This window comes from Podarcis liolepis (assembly GCF_965112155.1).
Source record: "Podarcis liolepis genome assembly, chromosome: 14".
NCBI lineage: Eukaryota > Metazoa > Chordata > Lepidosauria > Squamata > Lacertidae > Podarcis > Podarcis liolepis.
The window spans coordinates 41,066,084-41,089,253 of NC_139569.1; the positions used below are offsets into that span (position 1 = coordinate 41,066,084).

A 23,170-nucleotide genomic window follows, 5' to 3' on the forward strand; every position below is an offset into this window, starting at 1 on the left:
AATAAATGTTCAATTGCTTGTTACCGTTTTGAATTTTATTGTTTAATCTTTCTTAGTGGGTCATGCAAACTGCTATTCTGAATAACGCTTTTCGTAGGGTGGGGGGCACTGGGGGTGAGTTTATGGAACCAAGGTGGCAGCAGCAGCCCAGAAAAGTAAGGGAACCATGGCTTTATGGCCTTCTGTTTGGCATCTAGTCAGGATGATGGAATTGCGGCTAGTTGGCAATCTTGATTTTTGCTTGACAATAAATAACTTGCCTCCCATTCAGAGAAGATGGCAGATGGTCTAGGGGTGAAGGAATAAAATGTGAGATCCATACCATGACCTGTCTCTTTTTCTTCTTGGAAGAAAATGCCTATATTATCAGAAACTACCCTACAATCTGACACAAGAATGGTTTGTGGCGGTATGGTCCAAGCACAGATGGCACAGTAGGGTCTAAAGTGCATTGGCTGAATCTGACTGGCTGAAAGGGAAATGAAGAGCTTTTCATCCATCTAAGACACATGGTTATTTTGTCTTGCACAATTAGAGACAGCCTTTCCTTTTTCTTCTTTACTCTGGCTACAAATCTGCAAACCACAAAATACTCATGTCAGAAGAATCCACTGAAGTGATTTTTATGATTGTTCAGTTTTCATTATATTTTGTTTTGTCCAATTTCACCACAATCAACAGCAATCAAGAGACACATTTGCTTCACTTCAAAACATGCCAGCTTCAGTTGTTAACTGGATCATTTAGTTACTGACATTTTTATCGTGCTGTTCCAGGATTCTTGAACTGCTTAATGTATATTGTTTTTAATTCTAATTAAGCAATGGGAAAAAACACACTAATGAATCAACAAATTTTAAATGCAAACAACAGTAGCATCAATAGTCAACTGTAGCCAGGTAACTGCACACATTCTCAACTAAACCCCTTTCTAAACAGATGGGTCTTGCATGACCATCTGAAAGGACAAGGCCACTGAAAAAAATCCATTTCCCACTGCAGATGTGCCTGAACCAAGGGAAAATTCCAGAGCAGGCACTTCACAAGGCAGCTAGACTAAATAAAAATATCCAGGTATCCAGGTCTTATTTTTTGTGAACCCTGTAATGATTGAGAAACCTAATGCATTATATTTTCCTAGTGCTAGAGGGGCCGCAAAATACAGTAGAGGGGCTTCTCATAAATGCAAGCGTAGCCACCAGTCTTCTACCAAGCCACTGTACTAAGTGCTTGTTGGAAGACCAAATATGGTGCATCCCAGAAGGCTCATTCATCTACAGACCTTTCCATGCCTTGTATTTGGACATCCACATAGACTTTGCACCTTGAGGCCCCCAAGTGCACAATCTCTGCTAGCAAAGTGAAAACAAAGCCACGAGAGGACCAGCGCAAGGGCAGCCAATTGAATGGTCTGTGTGCTAAAGCACAGAGGGGTCTCTGGAGAAATGGAGATACCCAGGTGGGGGAGTGAAAGCTACACTTCTGCTATGAAATATTTTACACCCTGTTCTAATCAACAGTGTCCATAATAATATGATCGTTATTATCATTATTACTATGACTTAAGACTTCAGCAAACTGTTCTCTTTTCCTTACCACTTCCACCAGCGTATAATAGTGTAACGAGGGGAAATAGTTGTGTTGCTACTTCAGATACCTGAATGGTCCACAATCATTTTTTAAAAAATAAGCAAAACCTGGGAAACACTGAACCAAAGCATTCACTTTAGTTTCACTTGAGGTCACAAATGTATGCAAGTTGAAAATGCCAGGCCTGCCAAAAAAAGCACGCTGAACTCGAACCAAAGAAAAGGACACTGTTATTCTTATGAGGAGATATTTGACGGGGCAGGAAATTGGCAGGGTCATAGAAGTTTACTTAATACTGAAGCTCATTTAACTGTCCTGAAGCCAAAACACAATGACAGCAGACACTAAGTACCTGTCTGAGTAGTTACAAGAGTCCCAGCCAATACAGAAATTGAGAAATATTCATAAGGATTCTCATAACTCTGCCATGTTTCTGTAAGTAGATTAGTTTAACGTGCAGGGGTTGAACATATTCAGTATCATGACAACACAGAAGTTAAAGGAGAAAAGCAGTTGAAAGCTGGGGGTGGGGTGGTAACATTTCTCTTCATTGCAATTTTCCATTTGTGTTGAAACCCAGCAGGGGAAAGAACCCACAGGCTTCTCTCCTGTGCCAGAAGTGATTGTACAAAAGGCTCAACCTTCCAAATCTTATTTCAGTTATGGGCATTGTTCCCCTCCTTGACATTATGCTTTTGCCAGCTTTCACTCAACTATTGTTGCATGTTGCTTTCCATCAATGTAGTCCCATTGGGAGTTATCAATGATTAACTACATACAAAAAGATCTTTGGGGGTGGGGCGGGGGATTCCTTTGCAGAAGTGTGTACAATGTTAAAAGAAAAGGCTTAAAGTGCCATCTAGTGGTTCATTTGCTATACTAGAAGAGACACCCAGCCTGCTACTACTTTTGCTGCCTGTTTAGGAATGCAAAAACAGCATGTCCAGCAACTAGCAGCTCACCATACATGACTAGAGGGCTACATTCAGCTGGGAGGGTCACAATCATTCATCTAGTCATTGGGCAAAATGGCTAATATTAAAGAACAGGTTATGAATGAGATGGCTTAATTTACATTTATATATATATATATATACACAGTGGTACCTCGGGTTAAGTACTTAATTCATTCCGGAGGTCCATTCTTGACCTGAAACTGTTCTTAACCTGAAGCACCACTTTAGCTAATGGGGCCTCCTGCTGCTGCCGTGCCCCTGGAGCACGATTTCTGTTCTCATCCTGAAGCAAAGTTCTTAACCCCGAGGTACTATTTCTGGGTTAGCCGAGTCTTTAACCTGAAGTGTATGTAACCTGAAGCGAATGTAACCCAAGGTACCACTGTATTGTATTGAAAACTATACAAGTATAATCAAGCTTAGGTGCAAAGGGACAGCTTTGTAAATCAGCACTGCAGAAGAACTTGCAAGGTCTTTTAACAGCCATGCTATGACAAAGGGTAGCAGCCAGTATTAAACTAGGGCTGGGGAGGCCAAGGTTCAAATCTTCACTGTCTTACCCCATAAAAAGTTGTGTCAGATACACTATAGGAAGGGAGAACCATGTATGTCACTGTGGACTCTTTTGAGGAGAGGCAGGATAAAAATGTATTAAAATAAAAACGCTAGTTCATAAACCTGTCCCTCTGCAGTACCCCCCCCCATTGTTAATCATTTGCACATTGGCTTGAGCTAAAGATCTGTAGATGGTAATAATATTGGAAATTAGACCTAGCTGTATACAATTTTGTTTCCTTTGATTCTCAGACTGCCCATGCCGGTTAAAAAGCAATGTTATCTGTTGGTTTATATTTTGTATATTTACAGTTAAGTCATGTTTTAAGTGATTTGTTTTCTCAACTCTTTACACTGCGGTGGCTCAGGATGACAAAATTAAATGCTGACATAAGTAAAATATTGCTAGGCTGCTAGTTCAAGCAGGATGCACTTGGAAGCCACTGGGAAACAAGAGCAGTTAGAAAGCTTAATAATTCTTCAGTGTTTATATTGGAAAAGTTCAGCTTGAGGTGAACTTGAAAGCATTACTTTCCCATTGAGGTAGATGGATTTTCCCCAGATCCTTCCTGGCATGGGTTCTGCAGTTTCTCTTCAGCAAAATACTAACTTTCTAAAATAGGTTTTGAAACATGAATCATAAAGCAAAATGTTTTGTCTATCAGGGAGGAATAATTTAAGATGCTTTCCTTTAGCAGTAGCTGAACAAAGGTACATGATGCTCAACAGCTAGTCTTAACTCAGAGAATCAGAGTTGTTGGGTTTGAAGGGACCCAAGGGTCATCTAGTCCAACCCCCTGCAATGCGGGAACTGTAACTAAATCATCCATGACAGATGGCCATCCAACCTCTGCTTAAAAACCTCCAAGGGGAGTCCACAACCTCCAAAGGGAGACTTGTTGAACAGCTCTGTCAGAAAGTTATTCCCGAGTTTTAGTCAGACTCTTCTTTCTCGTAACTTGAAGTCACGGGTTTGAGTCCTACCCTCCAGAGGAGAACAAGCTTGTTCCCCCTTCCATGTGTTAGCCCTTGACATATCTGAACATGGGTATCATATCTCCTCTTTTCCAGGCTAAACATACCTAGCTCCTTAAACTATTCCTCATAAGGCTTGGTTTCCAGACCGTTAATCATCTTGGTTGCCCTTCTCTGCACACATTCCAGCTTGTCAACATCCTTCTTAAATTGTGGTGCCCAGAACTGGACACAGTATTCCAGGTGTGGTCTGATCAAGGCATAACAGAGTGGTACTTTTCCTCCCCATGATCTGGACACTATACTTCTAGTTTATGCAACCTAAATAACATTAGCCTTTTTTGCTGCTGCAACATGTAACCCCCTAGATCCTTTTCACATGTACTGTTAGTAAGCCAAGTATTCTCAATCTGGTTCTTCCTGCCTGTGTGCAGAACATTACATTTTGTTAGCTTGGGGGCAGTTCTCCAGTCTGTTAGTTATTTTGAATTCTAATTCTGTCTTCTGTGGCATTAGTTACCCCTCCCAGTTTAGCATAATCTGCAAATTTGATAATCCCCTCAATTCCTTAATCCATTTCATTTATGAATATGTTGAACAACAGGCCCAGGACAAAACCCTACAGCATCCTATTAGTCACTTTTACCCAGGATTAGGAACCATTAATGAGTACTCTTTGGGTTTGGTCAGTTAATCAACTACAAATCCACCTAAATTACCTCATTTAACCCACATTTTACGAGCTTCCTTGCCAGAGTATCATGGGGGACTTTGTCAAAAGCCTTACTGAAATCAAGATACATTGTGTCCACAGCATTCCCCTGATCCACTAAACTTGTAACTCCATAAAAAAAAGGAATGAGATTTGACTGACTTATTTTTTAGAAACCCATACTAGGTCATGATTGTAGCATCCTCTTCTGGTTAATTATCTGTTCTAGCACATTGCCTGGTATTGATGTCAAACTCACAAGTCGGTACCTGGGTCTTCTTTCCCCCCCTTTTTGAAGATGGGGACAACATTTGCCTGCCTCCAGTCTGCAGGGACCTCACCTGTTCTCCAAAATTCTTAAAGATCATAGAAAAAGGCTCTGAGATTACATTCACAAGCTCCTTTACAGGTCCTGGAGATTGGAATTCACTTAAACTAGATGTTCCCTTACTACCTCTTTTCCTGTTTTGGGCTGCAGTTCCCGCCTTACTTCATTTATTTGGTTATCACCAGGTTGGGCATCACTTTCCTTTCGGGTGACAGAGGCAAAATAGGTGTTGAGTAGTTCCACCTTCTCTGTCTCCCAACAGCATTTCTCCATCTTCTCCATGCAAAGACCTAACATTTGCTTGTTCTTCCTCTTGCTTCTGACATAGTCGAAGAAACCTTTAATTTTTAACCTCTCTTGCAAGCCTGAACTCATTCTGAGCTTTATACAGCCTAACCTTCACCCTGCAACTGCTGGCTACTCGTATATACTGCTCCTTTGTGATTTCCCCTTTCTTCCATTTCTTGTACATGCCCTTCTTACATCTCAGCTCATCTGTAAACTCCTTATGCAGCCACACTGGTTCTCTTAGACGCCTCCCACTTTTCTTTGTTGGAATTGTCTGCATTTGGGCCTTCAACTGATATGGAGAAAGGCAGTTTTCTTTCATTGGAAATGTGGGTTGGAAAGTCTGTTGGCACAGAAAGGGGCCATGAGTGGGATACCCCAGAGGAGACAGGGGTTGGGAACTGTTGCTAAAGTCATCTGGATATCCTGTTTTCTTTAACAGGCATTTGGTTTAAGTGGAAATTCTAATTGCTCTCCTCACTGCTGTGTTTTGTTCATTTCATTTCATTATGAAGATGTTAATCTGCTTGTTGGAATTGTTTTATGGATTCTGTGATTGTTGAATATTGCCTCTTTTCTTAATGTTCATTTCTACTGAGACAGAAGTAACAAAGTATTGGTGAAGGCAGATTATAAACACTCAATAGTCGTTTCTCAAAAAGCGAGTCAGATGGTCAGACATAAATAGTAGGAATTCCTAAATATTTTCCTCTCAATATTTCATTTTGAGTCAAGAACTGGGTGGGAAGCATAAAATCTGATGAGCAATTTCTGTGTTGCATATTAGTTTGAGAGATATGGATCAGGTCTGTTGCACCTAGGAATAGGACTATTTATGTTGTGGTATCCCATTATGTAATAGCCTCCCTAGACGTATTGGCATCACTGTTGGCTTTTAGAATAGAGTCGTTCATATTCTAGGCATTTGCCAGGTGATCATTTTATTATTTTCTTTGCTTCTTGCTGATTTCATTTCAGTCTTTATTTTAAGTGTGATTTTATAAACTGTTTTTTTTGTTGTTATGACTTCACTGATATTTTGTAAGTAATTCTGTGAAGAGCTTCAAGTGCCTTTTGTAGTCCTTAATAGTTTTCACTTGAAAAATTCCTCTGCGCTCTACTAGCATGATATTGACACCTACTGAACATAAGTAGGCAGAGAATAGTATGTTGTAACACATATTCAAGTTATTTTCCTTGAATAATGGTTGTAACTTCAGCAACTCTGTATGAACAGAAAGCAAATCTACAAAAAAAAAAGTTTTATTTATACAAAAATGCTCTATACAAAAACAAGGGAAATGAAATCATTTACTACAAGTAACAGCTATCCTTATTTCTGGCCAGTTGATCCAAAACCTCCTGAGCCACGTTCTGTTTCATCCAAAACCTAAAAGATAGATATGTGATTAATTTCTCAAAGTCATTGTCTCTTGTTCTATAATTTTGAAAATCATGTGACCACCACAATATATTTCATGTTTAGGTACAAAATTAAAAAAATGCAGTGGATAGTGAATGACAAACTCTTGTGCTAAAGTATAATTCAGTAGCAAGCAGGATTTAATTCCTCTCCTTCCTTTTAAAAAGAATAAATCAGCTGTGGATACAAAGTATTTGAAGTTCCTTACCTGGACTTCTTCAAGCTCAGGATAGTAGATGCGCTCACAGATCAGCTGGGCAATCCTGTCCCCCTTTTTAACTTCAAAGCCAAAGGAAAAAGGGTTTAAGAATTCATAGTATCAACACTTTAAGAACACTACAGTATAAATTATCCTGCAATTCTATGGCTCCTTACTAAGCATATATATTAACTCAGTACATGTGAGCTACGTAATCAAAAGTTTTGAATTAGCCGCCACTACGGTTGTAAACCAATGTTCTAACAGCTATACAGCTAGTTAGCATGTCTGCGTGAACCAACTATTAATTTTAGAAGAAAACGTGATTTAAAATCAGTCTGATTTAAAACCAGTCTACCCTCATTCAGTCCTCCCAATCACTGACTAGACCTAAATTTGCTTAGCAATGCTTCCTGCATCCTGTTCCATCAGACTATGCCTTGAATCCATTACAATGGTACCTCGGGTTAAGTACTTAATTCATTCTGGAGTTCCATTCTTAACCTGAAACTGTTCTTAACCTGAAGCACCACTTTAGCTAATGGGCCTCCTGCTGCCGCCGGAGCATGATTTCTGTTCTCATCCTGAAGCAAAGTTCTTAACCTGAGGTACTATTTCTGGGTTAGCGGAGTCTGTAACCTGAAGCGTATGTAACCTGAAGCGTATCTAACCCGAGCTACCACTCGGGTACCTCGGTACAGTCTTCATTCATCTTCAAAGTTTGGTGATCCAACTTCAATTTAATACATCACTATGTATTATTCTGATTAAGTATTTAACTAGATGTATTATTGAAGTGGAGTTTTGTTTCACCACAAACTCTAATATTTTTAATAACATCTGGAGCAGTCATTTGCTGCTGTAGCTAGTGATGTTAAATTCTTGAGAATAATCTTTTGGAGAATATTCTCAATGAATGAGAATATTAGAGAATTTTCATTTGTTAATATACATGTTTAGTCATGGATAAACTTGTTCAGATGGCAATCAAAAACTGTATCTATACTTTTATTCAATGGGGCAATACAGTGAATTCACATTCTTCAAAAAATAAAAATAAAGAGACCTCAACTGTTTAAATCAAGACCACCTCACATGAGGTTACGCATAATTGTATAGGCCTAGGTACTGTATAAAGCATTAAAGCTACTTTCTGGAAAAACAAAACAAAACAAAACACTGTATGGCCAAGGGTACAGAATTGCTAAGAATAAGGTCACACCAAAACAGAAAAAGGGCTATTACATATACTTGAAATACATACGAATTAAATTGTTCATCAAATTAAATGAATAGCATTTTTAAAACTAAAATAAAAATGTTTTCTGTAATTCACATCTCAGAACTTCCAATGGTGAATGACACAATGCCCAGTAATGTAACTGGATCAAAAAAATTACTATTCATTACTTACACTGGCAATATCACCGCTTGACTTATTATTTACTATGTCTTTTAAATGTGGGTTGTAAAACTGGTTCTTACATTAGAATTTACAGTTTGTGGAGAATATTCTCTGGAGAATTTTCTAGCAGAAAATATTCTCTAGAATATTCTAGCAGAGGATATTCTCACCTCACATCACTAGCTGTAGCAAGAGGACTACTGAACCTGAAAACACAAAGCAATACTGTAGAGAAGTTCTGCTATTTACTTTCCCTTGGAGATGCTTCTTAAACTCCAGGAAGAATGGTCATCCTCTAAAATACAGACCAGGCTAACTACACAACCCTAGTATATTGAAACTCCTTCTGTAAATGAATCACCAAGGCTAAAATAAGGCAGCAACCAGCTCAAAGTTTTAAACTACATTAGATCTTTCATATTGAGGACTGGAATGTTTACATGTTTCTAAAAAGGACACAATAAAAGAGAAAGCTTTTTTAAAAAACTACAAAGTTCAGGTGGATATCTACACTTCAAAGTTTAATTCTTACCTTTAAAAGGTTCCTTTCCAAAGTTAAATAGCACAACACCAACATTTCCTCTGTAATCCTCATCAATAACCCCAGCTGTAATATATAACATCAGGTAATGTAAGAAAGTAGAAGCTTTTCATTATACATTTATTAAGGAATTCCACCTTTTACTTGACTGCTAGGAACACCTGAATATTGAAATAAGAAACTGATTTGGATGCAACCTGTATCACACTGAAGTGGGCTAGTTCAGATGTAACATTTATGGCTCAAGACAAGAAAGGGCACTGGGTCTGCATGCTTACCTTCATCCTTGTTGGCTAGCTTTGATGCTTCAAGGCCTAGTCTCTTTAAATCAGGCTCTCCAGATGTTGCTGGACTCCAACTTCCACCAAAGATCATGAGTTGCAGTCTTCCAACATCTGGAGGGTGCAGGTTTCCCACCTGCTTTAAACCACTGTTTGATGTTACACCCAAAACAGGCAATTATTGCTTAATGCCAAATTACAAACCACAATAGAATGTGAGGGGAAGAGTTCAGGCCGGATAACTTGTTTCCAGTTTAATAAAGTATTCTTTCTTTAACCAGGTTTAATACAACAGTACTGGTTCAATATCAAAACTCCAGTCTCAAGCTTGTAGTTAGTTTCAAATGGTCATAAAGGCCATTTATAGTGTAGAATTGTTACAATTTTACTTTAAAGAGGGGCGTGAAGGGAGCCACTGCTGGCAGTTCTTACATAAACAGCCTTGTCTTCTCAGTACTGTACAGTGGTACCTCCAGTTGCGGACAGGATCCGTTCTGAAGGTCCGGTCAGATCCTGAGGTTTCCGCAACCTGAGGACCGCTTCTGCACATGCAGCGAAACCCAGTAAAATACTTGCGGGTTTCCCTTGCGTGCATCCCTAAGTTTACATAACCAGAGGGCTACGTAAACGGAGGTACGACTGTATTAATACAAATTAGCAAAAGCTACAGCAAGGGAAGTTCAGAACAAGTAGACAACTCTTTCCTATTTCCCTCTACTTGTGTCAAAGCAGCTAAAGTAGATAATACTGGGCTGCTCAAGGAATTTAACAGCAAACCAAATAAAACCATGTAACAGAATACAGATATAGTGGAACCTTGGGTTGCGAACGTGATCCATGCGGGAGGCACGTTCACAACCCGTCGCGTCTGTGCACACGACGTGATTTGGCGCTTCTGCGCATGTGCCAATACCTGGAAGTAACCCGTTCCGGTACTTCTGAGTTCGGCGCAGTCCGTAACCCGAAAACGTGCAACCCGCGGAAGTTCATTGTGGGTGTCAAGAATATTAAGCAATAAAATGAAAATCTGTACTCTCCCTGCCAGATTTACAATATACATTTTGTTGAAATCCTTCATTCCAAAAGCACACACATGCAGATTATGGAAACTTCCATAATGGTTTTTTCAGAATTACAATAACCTTCAACTATTCATACGCATAAGGAATTCCCAAGATTTTAATACAGGAGCAAAGCAAAAAGCAGGAGATAGTCAAACTCAATTGTAATGTTTAAACTAGCATTCAAAATTTATTCTTAATTTGTATGCTTTTAAAATAAGTTAGAAGAGTTCTCTGGAATTACGGTATGTTAATTTATTCAACTGCAAAGACTACATATAACAAGAACCAGCTATTCCAAATATTCAATGTGTGGCTGAAGTAACACTAATGAACTATTCACGTAAGTACTAAGTAGGATATTTTCTAGAAACTAAATTGATGTCTTAAATAAACACCTTTACTTATCCAGATCTATATTTTTCCTCTCTAGACACAGCATCTGGTACTCTATTTCCTAAGCAAACTCTTTATCAGAGTTTGCATATTATTACTGGCAGTTTTAAAAGTTTTGCTGAGGAAAACAGAATTTCGAAGGATCTCCCACCAGTGAAGTTATTGCAATGAAAAAGATATGCAAATGGAATGGTCAAAATGGGGCCAAGTTAGATGTGGGTATGTAGCATAAAGTGTATTTCCCACCTCAACTCCACGTGGTCCCCTCGTAATTCAGCACTAAATTCTCTCCATTTCGTTATACTCAAGACACAAATGTTGCATATAACATGTGCTTCCTTTAAGTTGAAAATGTTATGAAGTAAAACATGCCTCAGGGTCTTTGGGCACCTCATAGCCTCATGAGAGTATATGCTTCAGGGACTACCTAAAAATCACCACAGTAATGAGATTTTGCAGTATTTTGCAACTAAAGCTATGAATCTAGGGTTATGGTACACATAGAAGCATAAATGTCAAACCCATGTTAATTTCATGCTCTACTGAAACAGCTAAAGTAGTTTGTTGAAGGCTTGTGTTGAGTGGCAGTTGCAGCAGCGGTGGAAATAATATTAGAACAAGGCAGTTAAAGGTTTTATGAAGCGAACTTCTATTCCTGCAAAGTAGCATGAAGCTAAACCTCATTTGACTGAGGATGCAAACACCTAGGATAGAGATCTGATTTATTCCATCTACAAATTAGCCATATTAGATGTCTCAACTGCTTGTGAACCCAGCTGTCAATTTCAATAATATATGTGTCTACTATCATATACTGGTATATGATAAAGCCATCAAGTGCTAAAAAGTGTAAGAAACAAGTGACTTACCGCCAACATCTATGAAATGGTTTGCGGCTAAACCAGAGCGAGGAGCTAAACAAAAAGAAAGGAAAATAGTTTTTAAAAACAAAAAATCAAAACTATTTTTTTGTAAAATGTTCCTCCATGGCAAGTTGTTCAATACTAATAGTTTCACATTTCACAAATATTTCTAAAATGTTTCAATTAATAGCATTATATAGTTTCTTTCAGCAATAAAATAAAACACAAAGAGAGCCAGTGTGGTATAGTGGTTAAGAGCGGTAGTCTTGTAATCTGGGGAACCGGGTTCGCGTCTCCACTCCTCCACATGCAGCTGCTGGGTGACCTTGGGCCAGTCACACTTCTTTGAAGTCTCTCAGCCCCACTCACCTCACAGAGTGTTTGTTGTGGGGGAGGACCCACTTTGAGACTCCTTAAAGGGAGTGAAAGGCGGGATACCAAATCCAAACTACTCGTCTTCTTCTAAAATGGCTTTAATAAGAGAGCTGTCTTGCATTTAGAATAATTGTTTGCATGGCTGCATTCACACTAGTGAGCATTATTAAGTGACACATATGGACATGGCTAACTTGGCTAAGGTAGCCAGGATTAAGAAGGAACGCTCTATCCACACTTCTTGTTCAGCGTTATGGTATCTGGTGTGGTTATTCCCAACTTCAGTAGAAACCTACATTGCTTGACAAAACCGCTACAGTACATTCTTCAGTATGTTGCAATCCTTTTCAGTTAAGTTGGGGAAAAAACATTTTAGCCCATCAGTGTAGGTTTATTACTCATTTTATATAAGCAAAAAGGTACTGCAATCATACAAGGACATTAAGCATATACAAAAATTCTTGAAGGACTGGAATACAAATGATGTGTTGAAGCAAGTTGCAACTCAAATGAGTTCACTTCTGTGCTGGTACTAAGCTCAGGACAACTACAAAAGGAAACACACACTAAGTTTGCTTTCATTTATTGAAGCTAAATGCCCACTGAAATGTTTTACAGAATCACATCCCAAAACCCTGATCTGTTAATAACATGGAACCAATAAGGGAGGCAACCCTGGATTTAATCTTAAGTAGAGGTCTGGACCCTGGCAAGAGGTAAGCATTGTTGGACCAGCTAGAAATAGTGATCATGGTGCTATCACAATTCACCACTTATGTAACTGGACAAGAAGTCTTTAACTGATTTCCAAAGAGAAAATTGTATTTGCAGACCCAACAAATTTAAGGACTGGACTTTATGGGTGGTATTTGTATAATTATCAGATTTCCAAATGCAAAGCAACAAAAAAAAAAAAAAACAGGCTTCAGATACATAAAAATCAAGGTGTTCCAAATTTAGTTTTACATAAATCAATTTATTAATATGGCTGCTAAATAAAGCTTTAAGAGAGGCTACTAAAAAGTTACCCTAGGCTGCAAACCCACAAGTACCTTATTTTTCCGTGTATAAGACTAGGGTTTTTCCTAAATAACAATGTCAAAAATTAGGGGGTCTTATACACGGATACCTCTTCCCCCATGTTCTTAAATCTGAGTCCCCCAAAATAGGGGGAGTCTTATACATGGGGCATCTTATAGACGGGAAAATATGGTAATTCAACACAAGGGACTATAGAACTAATGTACTCCTGCAGGTTTTGCAGATCATTTCCAGGAAATACTTAAGAGAATTTACATTCTTGTTCCATAGTTCTCAGGAGAATAGTCTTAAGAAGCAATTTGCAAGATTAGAAGCTTTCTGTTTTGCAACTTACCTACTCGACCATAACATCCAGAAGGAAGGGCAATCTGAATGTCTGTTTTCACTACAGCCTTCCCTGAAGCAGGGATTTCAATGTCATATGCACTAGAAAAGCAAGCAAATTTATGTTATTACCAGAAGAAATACCAATTGCCTTGTTAAGCATGACCATCAGACCAGCATTCAATTTCTAGGCATAACCAGCCAGGTGCTCTGGGAGCTCACAATGCCTGAAGGGAATGGCCTTCCTCTGCCATTTGGCCCCAGAATGTGATGAATCACATGTGTCAAAATTCCCTTTTATACATCAAGGTATTTTTCCATCTGGTCACTCTAGCTCTGAAAAACAAGGAATTGTACGGGCTGTAAACATTTCCGATTGGGTTGCATGGTCGAAGGTGGAGATAAGGATAGGTCCTGGGTGCAAATAAAAATTAAAATAAATTGAAGACTAAAATTGTCCTAGATAATTGCAGTATAAAGATAGTGAGACCAGGTTAGCAATCTAAAAGGGTGCTCAACACTACTGTTTTGCACTAAAGCCTGCCTCCAGGCACATGAAAATGAAGTCACTTTGTGCTATATGACCCCGTTCTCAGGCAGGTTTTGAGGAGTGCCTGAATTACGGGGTTGGTGCGGAGACCTCCCAGCTATTAGCCACCTTAAGCACCACTGTGAGGAAATGCAAAACAATACAGTTAAATAATAAGTATATTTTTGTGACAGACCCATAGCTAATGACTGCAGGAGAAAGAAGCAATTTAGCCAAAATTCTAGGAATTCAGGGATGGGATTTGTTTCATTTGAAAAAACCCTACTTGTGAAATTGTTAGTAGGATTGGAATATCTCTTGTAGTTTAAGGGTGAATTCTGGACACAATGGAGATGTAAAAGATGTGGATCATCATAAAAGATGCAGGAGGAAATGATTAATAATAGGACGCACAAAGGGAAGGGTGGAAGCCCAGGAGATTCCTTGGAATCTTGTTTTTATGATTTATGTCTGATATATCTTTGTAAAATTTTAATTTGAAAACCAAATCATTTTTTAATAAAATAATAATTTTATTATTTCCACGCTGCCCATCTGACTAAGTTGACCCAGCCACTCTGGGCAGCTTCCAGCATATACCAAAACAAACATTTAAAAGCTTCCCTATACAGGGCTGCCTTAGCCTGATCCACCCCTAATTCACCCAGTCCTCTTAAAGACACAAATAGCAGGTGTGGGGCTGAATGCACCGACTCCTGACCTTGATAAATGGGTTGTGGCAACTCTCTCTCTCCACCTTGATCTTAAAAGTGAAAAAGGCTCTTTCCAGGATTGTTAAAACACTGAGAAGCAAGCAAGATTCAAACACTATTATTTTTTAAAAAAATACTGTTAAATCACTCTGAGAAGCAGGCAGGATTCTAGCACTATATATTTTATATTGCTGAACCTCTCTGAGGAGCAAGCAGGATTAAAGCACTATTTTTAAAAAATATTGTTAAACCATTCTGAGAAGCAAGCAGGATTCGAACTCACTCTCGATTTATACATTGTTAAAGGACTCCGAGAAGCAAGCAGAATTCCAGCACTATATATTTCTTTATATTGTTAAACTGCTGAGAAGCAAGCAGGATTCGAGCACTATATTTTTTATATTGTTAAACCACTCCGAGAAGCAAACAGGATTCGAACTCTCCCTCTCTCCATATATATATTTATCCATTGTTTAGCGGCGGCGGTGGGCCAAAGCCCTCTCCCTCCTCACCTGTACAAGTCATAGCCCGCAGCCCGGGAGGAGCCCTTGGAAGGAGCGGACGCGTTTTCCGACAGCTTGGAGAAGCGGAGTTTCTCGCCGGGCGCCTCGCTGCCGGAGACCTTTGGCCTCTTGCTGGGGGAAGAGGCGAGGTCCGCTTCAGAGCAAGGCATGTTGGGCGCGCGAAAGAGAGAGAGACAGAAAAAGGCGGGAGAAACGGAGATAAGGAGAGGCGGTTAATCCTGAGGAGAATGAAGAAGAAAAGCCCGCGCTTTTCTCCTCCCCGCCTAACCGCCTCCCTCGCGCGCGCGCGAAAATTTCAACCCAAGCACCAATGGGCGCGCGAGGGGGGCGGGGCGAATGAGGGGAAAGGATGTGCCGTCAGTCACTCTTGTTTTAGAGGCAAGAGATATGGAGGGGGGGGGGAATGTAGAGGAGCCCAAGCTACCCTCCGCATGATCACTTTCCGAGTTCGTACTGGAATCTACCCGCTTCCATTCATCCTTTTCTCCTGCAAAAAGCGGGAGCTGCTCAAACGAGCAAAGCAAATGGGGAAACCCTCAGTTCTAGCGGAATTGTGACGAAATAGCGGCCTGCCCTCCACCAGCAATAAAAAAAACCTGCTAGCACGTTTGCAAAAGCTAAGCAGAGTCCGGTATGGTTTCGAATTGGATGGCAGCATGTTGAGATTCCTGCACTGCAAAGGGGTTGGACTAGATGGCTTTTAGGAATCCCTTCCAACTCTACAGTTCTGTGATCTCCCCCCTTCCGCAAAAAAGCAGCTCCATATTGGGGGGGGGGATTTGATTATTATAATCAGGTCAAATAAATATATTCGTTTAAAACTATTGTTTAAGAAAAGCCCACCGCCATAAGAAAGAAGACCCGAGTTAGTAAGCCTATGCACATTTTACATCGGAGGAAGTCTCCACTTAACTCGATGGTGCTTATTTCCAAGTAGACGTCCATTGGCCAGTGTGGTGCAGTGGTTAGAGTGCTGGCTTAAGATCAGGGAGACGGGGGCGGCGGTTTCTAATCTCTACTCAGCTGACCTAACCTAACCTACTGGATAAAATGGGGAGAAGGCAGCTGAAGCACCTTGCACGACTTGAGGCTAGTTTGGATATCAATGAATGCACTAAATTAAAAAAAAAAGTATGCCCTCCCTGGGGGTCAGATACTGTTTGCGCTCACATCCCACTTGCAGGAATGCCATCTGGTTGGCTGCTGCGATCCCAGGATACTGGGCTAGAATATCATGGGCCTTTGGCTCATCCAGCAGGGTTCTTCTCTGTGTGTTTTTACATGGGTAAAAGATGTGTTAGGGACGTGGGTGGCACTGTGGGTTAAACCATAGAGCCCAGGGCTTGCCGATCAGAAGGTCGGCGGTTCGAATCCCCGCAACGGGGTGAGCTCCCATTGTTCGGTCCCTGCTTCTGCCCACCTAGCAGTTTGAAAGCACATCAAAGTGCAAGTAGATAAATAGGTACCACTCCAGTGGGAAGGTAAACGGCGTTTCCATGTGCTGCTCTGGTTCGCCAGAAGCGGCTTAGTCATGCTGGCCACATGACCCAGAAGCTGTACGCCGGCTTCCTCGGCCAATAAAGCGAGATGAGCACCGCAACCCCAGAGTTGTCTGCAACTGGACCTAATGGTCAGGGGTCCCTTTACCTTTACAAGATGTGTTGCTGCAAGGCCCAGCCTTTTCTGGCTGGGCCAGCCGCTGCTTCTCAACCTAACCTGCCTCACAGGGTTGTTGTGGAGGGTTCAACGAGGAAGGGGGAAGAGAACTATTTAACGCCACCTTGGGCTTCCTTTGGAGAAAAAAGTGGGAAGCAAAATTGCAGTTATGAAATGGTTGGCTGGGGGAAGTCACATGCTGCTGCCCAGTTATTTCAGCTACGCTACAAAACTCACACAACTCCTCATTGTTTGTAATGGGGAGCTTTTTCTTCCTACATTCCTAATTTTGCAACCAGGAGAAATATAGCAAGACTAATAGATTTCTAGGGCAAACTCGTTTTTGAGTTTATTTAGGGAGCAATGACTTGGGTTTTTTGGGGGCGGAGAACAAGGGTCGAAATGAAATGAAATGTACACCTTGCACACTTCTCCCTACTTTTCCCAGGCTTATCTCTTCTCTCCCCCCCCCTTCCATGCCTAGTTAGTACGGTCCCCAAGGCTGAGGGCGCTCCTTGGTGGGAGAAACCAATTTCCCCAAAAGGAGAGGGGGAAAGGGGCGTTTCGCCCCTGCGGGTTCGGCTGGTCGACCCCGTCCTCCCGAGAGGGAATAATGGCGGCGGCGCCCTTTCTTTCGCTTTGGGCGACACCTCTTGACTCTTTCCCTTCTCCCGCCCCGCTCCTTACTTGCTCCTGAAGAGCAGCCGGAGGAAGCGCCCGGCCATGGCCGTCGCCTGCAGGCCCGCGTTCGGGCTTCACTGCTGACCCAGCCGTGGCGTCACCTGCCTCTGCCAAGCACGGCAAGAAGCGTTGCTTTATTCATGCAACCCCTCAACCCGCCGCCAGAGGGCTATGGGTTCTTTGGACTACATTTCCCATCAGCCCTTGCTGTGTGCTCTGCCCCGCCCCATACCTCTTGATTTTGCTCTTTTAGTGAAAGGTTATGAGTCATGGTGTAAAGCAGGCTTCCTCAACCTCGGCCCTCCAGATGTTTTTTGAGACTACAATTCCCATCATCCCTGACCACTGGTCCTGCTAGCTAGGGATCATGGGAGTTGTAGGCCAAAAACACCTGGAGGGCCGAGGTTTTAGGAAGCCTGGGGTGCGTGTGTGAACTTGAAGGTGCTAAGGTTGTTTTTTAGTTGCTATTTTGTTAATGTTGTTCATATGCTGCTTTATAGATACTAAATTCCGTATGGATTTGTTAATCATGACTTGCTGTAATAGTGATGGAAGAATTGTGTGAAGAGGTGTGGGACATAGCTGCTAATGATAAATTAACATTTATTCATCATGATTTTCGACCGGCTGATGGGAAAAGGTTAGATATGCAGGAGAAATGATTTTGAGGAGATACGGAAGGTATTTGTAGAATTTGTACTGTTGAAACGGAAAGGGACCAAACTATTGCAAGAGGTGTTGAAATTTTGGAGGTTGGATAGTTACCGTGGAATGGTCTTGGTGGTGGGGTGCACATTTATTTATTTATTTATTTATTATTACTTTGTCAAAAGGAAAAGTAGTGATTAGCTTATTTTTTAGTTGCTGTTTTGTTAATAAATTACAATACAAAAAAACACTGTTATTTGTTATTTTATATAATGTATACTGTATTTGTGATGTTTGGTTATGTTTTGTTATGCTAATGTTATTTATTGCTTGTAAGCCACTTTGAGATTCATTTTAATGGAAAGTGGCATAGAAGTACAATAAATAAAAAAAAAACCTGTTTCGACTGCATGATGAGCTTCTAACATTGTGATCGGATTTCGCTCTCCTGCCAACCCAAACTCTTAGAAATGTCAATGAAACAAAATCATGGAATTTCAATATGTAACCCACCATTTATTAGTCACCTGTCACCATTTATTCATTGCATTGCAACCCCACCTTTCTTCCAAGGAGCTATACATAGTTTTCTTCCTTCCTGTTTCCTCCTCACAACAACCCTGTGAGGTAGGTTAGGCTGGGAGGCTGTGACTGGCCCAAGGTATCCCGGTGAGCTTCGTGGATGAGTGGGGATTTGAACCCTGGTCTCCCAGGTTCTAGTCTGCTACTAACCCAGTGGTTCCCAAAGTAGGTGCCAACCCTTAATGGCGGTGCAATTACAGTGGTGCCCCGCAAGACGAACGCCTCGCAAGACGGAAAACCCGCTAGACGAAAGGGTTTTCCGTTTTGGAGGCGCTTCGCAAAACGAATTTCCCTATGGGCTTCCTTCGCAAGACGAAAGCCCATAGGGAAATCTCCGGGCCAGCGGGGAAGCGCAGTGCTTCTTCCCCACTGTCCTCGGACCTCCTCCGAAGGCTGGTGGTGGGGAGAAAAGCCCTTCTCCCCGCGCCAGCCTTCGGAAGGCTGCTCCGAAGGCTGGCGGTGGGGCGGAAGGCCCTTCTCCCCATGCCAGCCTTCGGATGGCTGTCCTGAAGACTTGCGGTGGGAGGAGGGTTTTCCTTCCCACCGCCAACATTCTGAATGTTGGCGGTGAGGAGGAAAAACCCTCCTCCCACGCAAGCCCCGGGAACAGGAGAAGCGCTGCGCCCCTTCCCCTCTGTTCCTGTACCTGTCCTGAAGGCTTGCGGTGGGGAGAAAAGCCCTTCTCCGCACCGCCAGCCTGGCAAGCGGTTTCCAAAGGAACGCATTAATTGATTTTCAATGCATTCCTATGGGAAACCGTGCTTCGCAAGACGAAAAACTCGCAAGAAGAAAAAACTTGCGGAACGAATTAATTTTGTCTTGCAAGGCACCACTGTATCTAGGGGAGCACAAAGTGACAGGGGGTGCTGGAGGTGTAAATGAGTGTCTTTTAATTACCTTCCCCCCCCCAAGTGCAAAAGTTCAAAACAGGAAAAGTACTCGGACCTCTTTTAGTAGCAAACCCCAGTGTATTCAATGGGGCCTGTTTGAAAGTGTTCTTATGATTGTGATATCTGAGCAATGTAAATAGAACTGTTACATAGCAAAATTATTTTAATTGAGAAAAGCTACCATATGCCTTTGAAGAGCATTTAAGACATATTAGATTATTAGCAATTTAAGATGACTGTATTATCAGCGGATACTGTTGTGAATAGTCACCTTGCTTGCACCTTTAAACTTCATTTGAGCTGTCACAGACTGTTTTGCATTTCTCCCCCTCTCAACACACAGGTGTATGTATTGTTGGCACCTGTCTGTCTCGAGAGACAATGAAGTGCGCCTCTGGTGCGAAGTCAAACTTTTGGAGAATCACAGCGCCTGCTGTGGCTGCAGAGACCGGCAACTCGTAACTGTTACCTCCTGTGTTGTTATTGCTGCAATAGCAGCACCAAAGTGACCTCTCTGAGGTGCAAGTCTGGGCAGTGTATATGGAGGTACTGCCCAGACAAAAAACCACCTCCTCGGCCTCACTGATGTGGTCCAAACGCAAGCACAGTGCCGGATTTACGTATAAGCGAAACAAGCTACAGCTTAGGGACCCATTCTCTTGGGGCCCCCCAAAAAATTTAAAGGAAAAAACACCTGGATGTACATTTCCAAAATATAAGATAAAAAACAAATAAAATCTACATACAGCAACAGTGTTGTGTAGGCTCCTATGATGTAAGTAATGGGCCCCGTCTGCTAGCCTGCTCCCTAAAATATCTCTGGTTTGCTCATTTTTGTATATAGGGTGCCTACATGCTGCAAGGGGGACACGGAGGTCGGCAGTTCGAATTCCCGCAACGGGGTGGGCTCCCGTTGCTCTGTCCCTGCTCCTGCCAACCTAGCAGTTCGAAAGCACGTCAAAGTGCCAGTAGATAAATAGGTACCGCTCCGGTGGGAATGTAAACAGCGTTTCCGTGTGCTGCTCTGGTTCGCCAGAAGCAGCTTAGTCATGCTGGCCACATGACCTGGAAACTATGCCGGCTCCCTTGGCCAATAAAGCAAGATGAGCACCGCAACCCCAGAGTTGGTCACGACTGGACCTAATGGTCACGGGTCCCTTTCCCTTTACATACTGCATGGACTGGTTGCATATATTCAACAAAAAAAACAGCGACAATTTGTTGTTGACAAAGGACAGCTGGACATATAAAGGGCCCCATTACCTTTAGTAGTTTAGGGCCTCATCAAACCTAAATCCGGCCATGGGAAAGCAGAGCAATACACTTGGCACCACCTTGGCTGGTGGCTTTAGATGAGATCTATTGCCACCCACCCACAATTTTTTCTCACACTCTACTGGCAGGAAGCTTTCTACCAGTGTGTAGATAGATTTCAGGCAGCTTAAATACTGCCCCATACTGTATACCTCTTGGAGATTCCTTAGCCAACTTTATGGTGGCTTTCGGCTTGCTTTCTTATGGTGCCACCCTAACTCCTGCCAGGCAGAGAAGAAGAAGAGTTTGGATTTGATATCCCGCTTTATCACTACCTGAAGGAGTCTCAAAGCGGCTAACATTCTCCTTTCCCTTCCTCCCCCACAACAAACACTCTGTGAGGTGAGTAGGGCTGAGAGACTTCAGAGAAGTGTAACTAGCCCATGGTCACCCCGCAGCTGCATGTGGAGGAGCAGAGACGTGAACCCGGTTCACCAGACTACGAGTCTACCGCTCTTAACCACTACACCACACTGGGGCTTGATGGAATGGCACAGGCAATGCCAGACCTCCAGTGCTTGTGCTGACCAGGGCAAAAAGTGATAGCCGGGGGCAGTGGCGTAGCGTGGGGGGTGCCAGGGGTGCCGACCGCACCGGGCGCAACATTTGGGGGGCGCGTTTGGCCGGCCCTCCTCGAAGAAGCAGGAACCCCACTGTCCTCGGACCTCCGAAGGCTGGCGGTGGGGCAGAGAGACCTCCCCGCGCCAGCCTTCGGATGGCTGCTCCGAAGCCTGGTGGTGGGGCGGAGAGACCTTCTCCCCGCGCCAGCCTTCGGATGGCTGCTCCGAAGTCTGGCGGTGGGGCGGAGAGACCTCCCCGTGCCAGCCTTCGGATGGCTGCTCCGAAGCCTGGCGGTGGGGCGGAGAGAGCTTCTCCCGGCGCCAGCCTTCGGAAGGCTGCTCCGAAGCCTGGCGGTGGGGCAGAGAGACCTTCTCCCTGCGCCAGCCTTCGGAAGGATGCTCCGAAGCCTGGCAGTGGGGCGGAGAGACCTTCTCCCCGCGCCAGCCTTCGGATGGCTGTCCTGAAGACTTGTGGTGGGAGCAGTGGCGTAGCGTGGGGGGTGCAGGGGTGCCTGCTGACCTGGCGCAACATCTGGGGGGGCGCGGAAGAGACTCAAGTGCTAAAATCCACGGGTTAGGGGGCGCAAATTACTTGCCTTGCCCCGGGTGCTGAGAACCCACGCTACGCCACTGGCCGGGGGCAAGAAATGTTCCTAGGCTGGCACAGTAAATTGGCCTGGATCTAGCCTGTTGCTGTCGTGGGACAACAGCGGAATCTGCTGGCCACTCTAAGCAGAGATTGGAGGCTACCATTGAGGCCAAGTGCACTGGGGTACATTTGCCAGGGGAGCTTCCTTGTTGCTGATGGAGCTTCCCTGCTGGCACAGCTGGGCTGGGCTGGGCTGCACAGACAGAAACCTCCACTCCATCCAAACCCTCTCCAACATGGCAGATTAGGGGTTTGGATTACTTACCCAGATATCATCCATAATACACCTACAAAGGAGTAAATTCTATTGAACACGGAACAATTTCCCAGCAAACATGCACAGGATTGTACTATTTGTCTTTAAGATGCTACAGGCCTGCAACAGGCTACCCTCTCGCCCGGAGTTTGATGTTAATGGTAAAACAGAAACAATACATCAAAACATGCATTGTAAAATCATTGAAGTCATATTTTAATTCACTTTAGTTGATTTGATGTTGAAATATTCAACATATTGTTGCAAGTCCAAGGAAAAAGTATTTTTTTACTAATCAGATCATACTAGGACACATTTAAAATATTTAATATCAAACTCATTTCAAGGCCCTGTGGAAATTTATCACAAATGCATTTCATTATATTCCTTGAAATTATAAATCTAGAGTAATAAACGATGCTGTTCAGATGAAATCTTTGAAAATTTTAAAAGTGGCATTTCATTAAATTTGACTTGAAACCTACAGAGTTGATTTAGTATGATTGACATTCATCTCTTGAAATTCATTTTAATCTAATGTAATTCTTCCCCAAATAATTTGGGGAGGAGGCGTAGCTGGATATAGCATCTGCTTTGCACCCAGAAGGTCTCATCTTAGATCTCCAGGAAAGGCTGAGAGGGACTACTATCTGAAATTGATTACAGCATCTATATGTTGATTGGAGTGTGGTGCAGATAATGCCAAGGTTGCAGGTTCAATCCCTGAACGGGACAGCTGCATATTCCTGCATTGGAGAGGGTTGGACTAGATGATTATCAGGGTCCCTTTCAACTCTACAATTCTATCATTCTATGAAATCCAGGAGAGCTGCTGCGTCAGTATAGACAGTAATA

At 42.5% G+C, this 23,170-nt stretch overlaps 2 protein-coding genes across 2 annotated transcripts in view; one reads left to right on the plus strand and one right to left on the minus strand.

Annotated features, from left to right (window-relative positions):
- Positions 1–23,170, plus strand: part of LOC310693470 (NAD(P) transhydrogenase, mitochondrial-like) — a 963,907-nt gene that overhangs the window by 748,388 nt on the left and 192,349 nt on the right. The window lies entirely within an intron of this gene.
- On the minus strand, positions 6,652–16,517 carry DUT (deoxyuridine triphosphatase). The gene is made up of 6 exons (XM_083476051.1): positions 15,068–16,517; positions 13,324–13,415; positions 11,580–11,624; positions 8,964–9,038; positions 7,036–7,106; positions 6,652–6,794 (listed from the first exon to the last, which is right to left on the minus strand). The coding sequence occupies exons 1-6, from the start codon at positions 15,226–15,228 to the stop codon at positions 6,738–6,740; spliced, it is 501 nt and encodes a 166-aa protein (XP_083332177.1). The 5' UTR covers positions 15,229–16,517; the 3' UTR covers positions 6,652–6,737.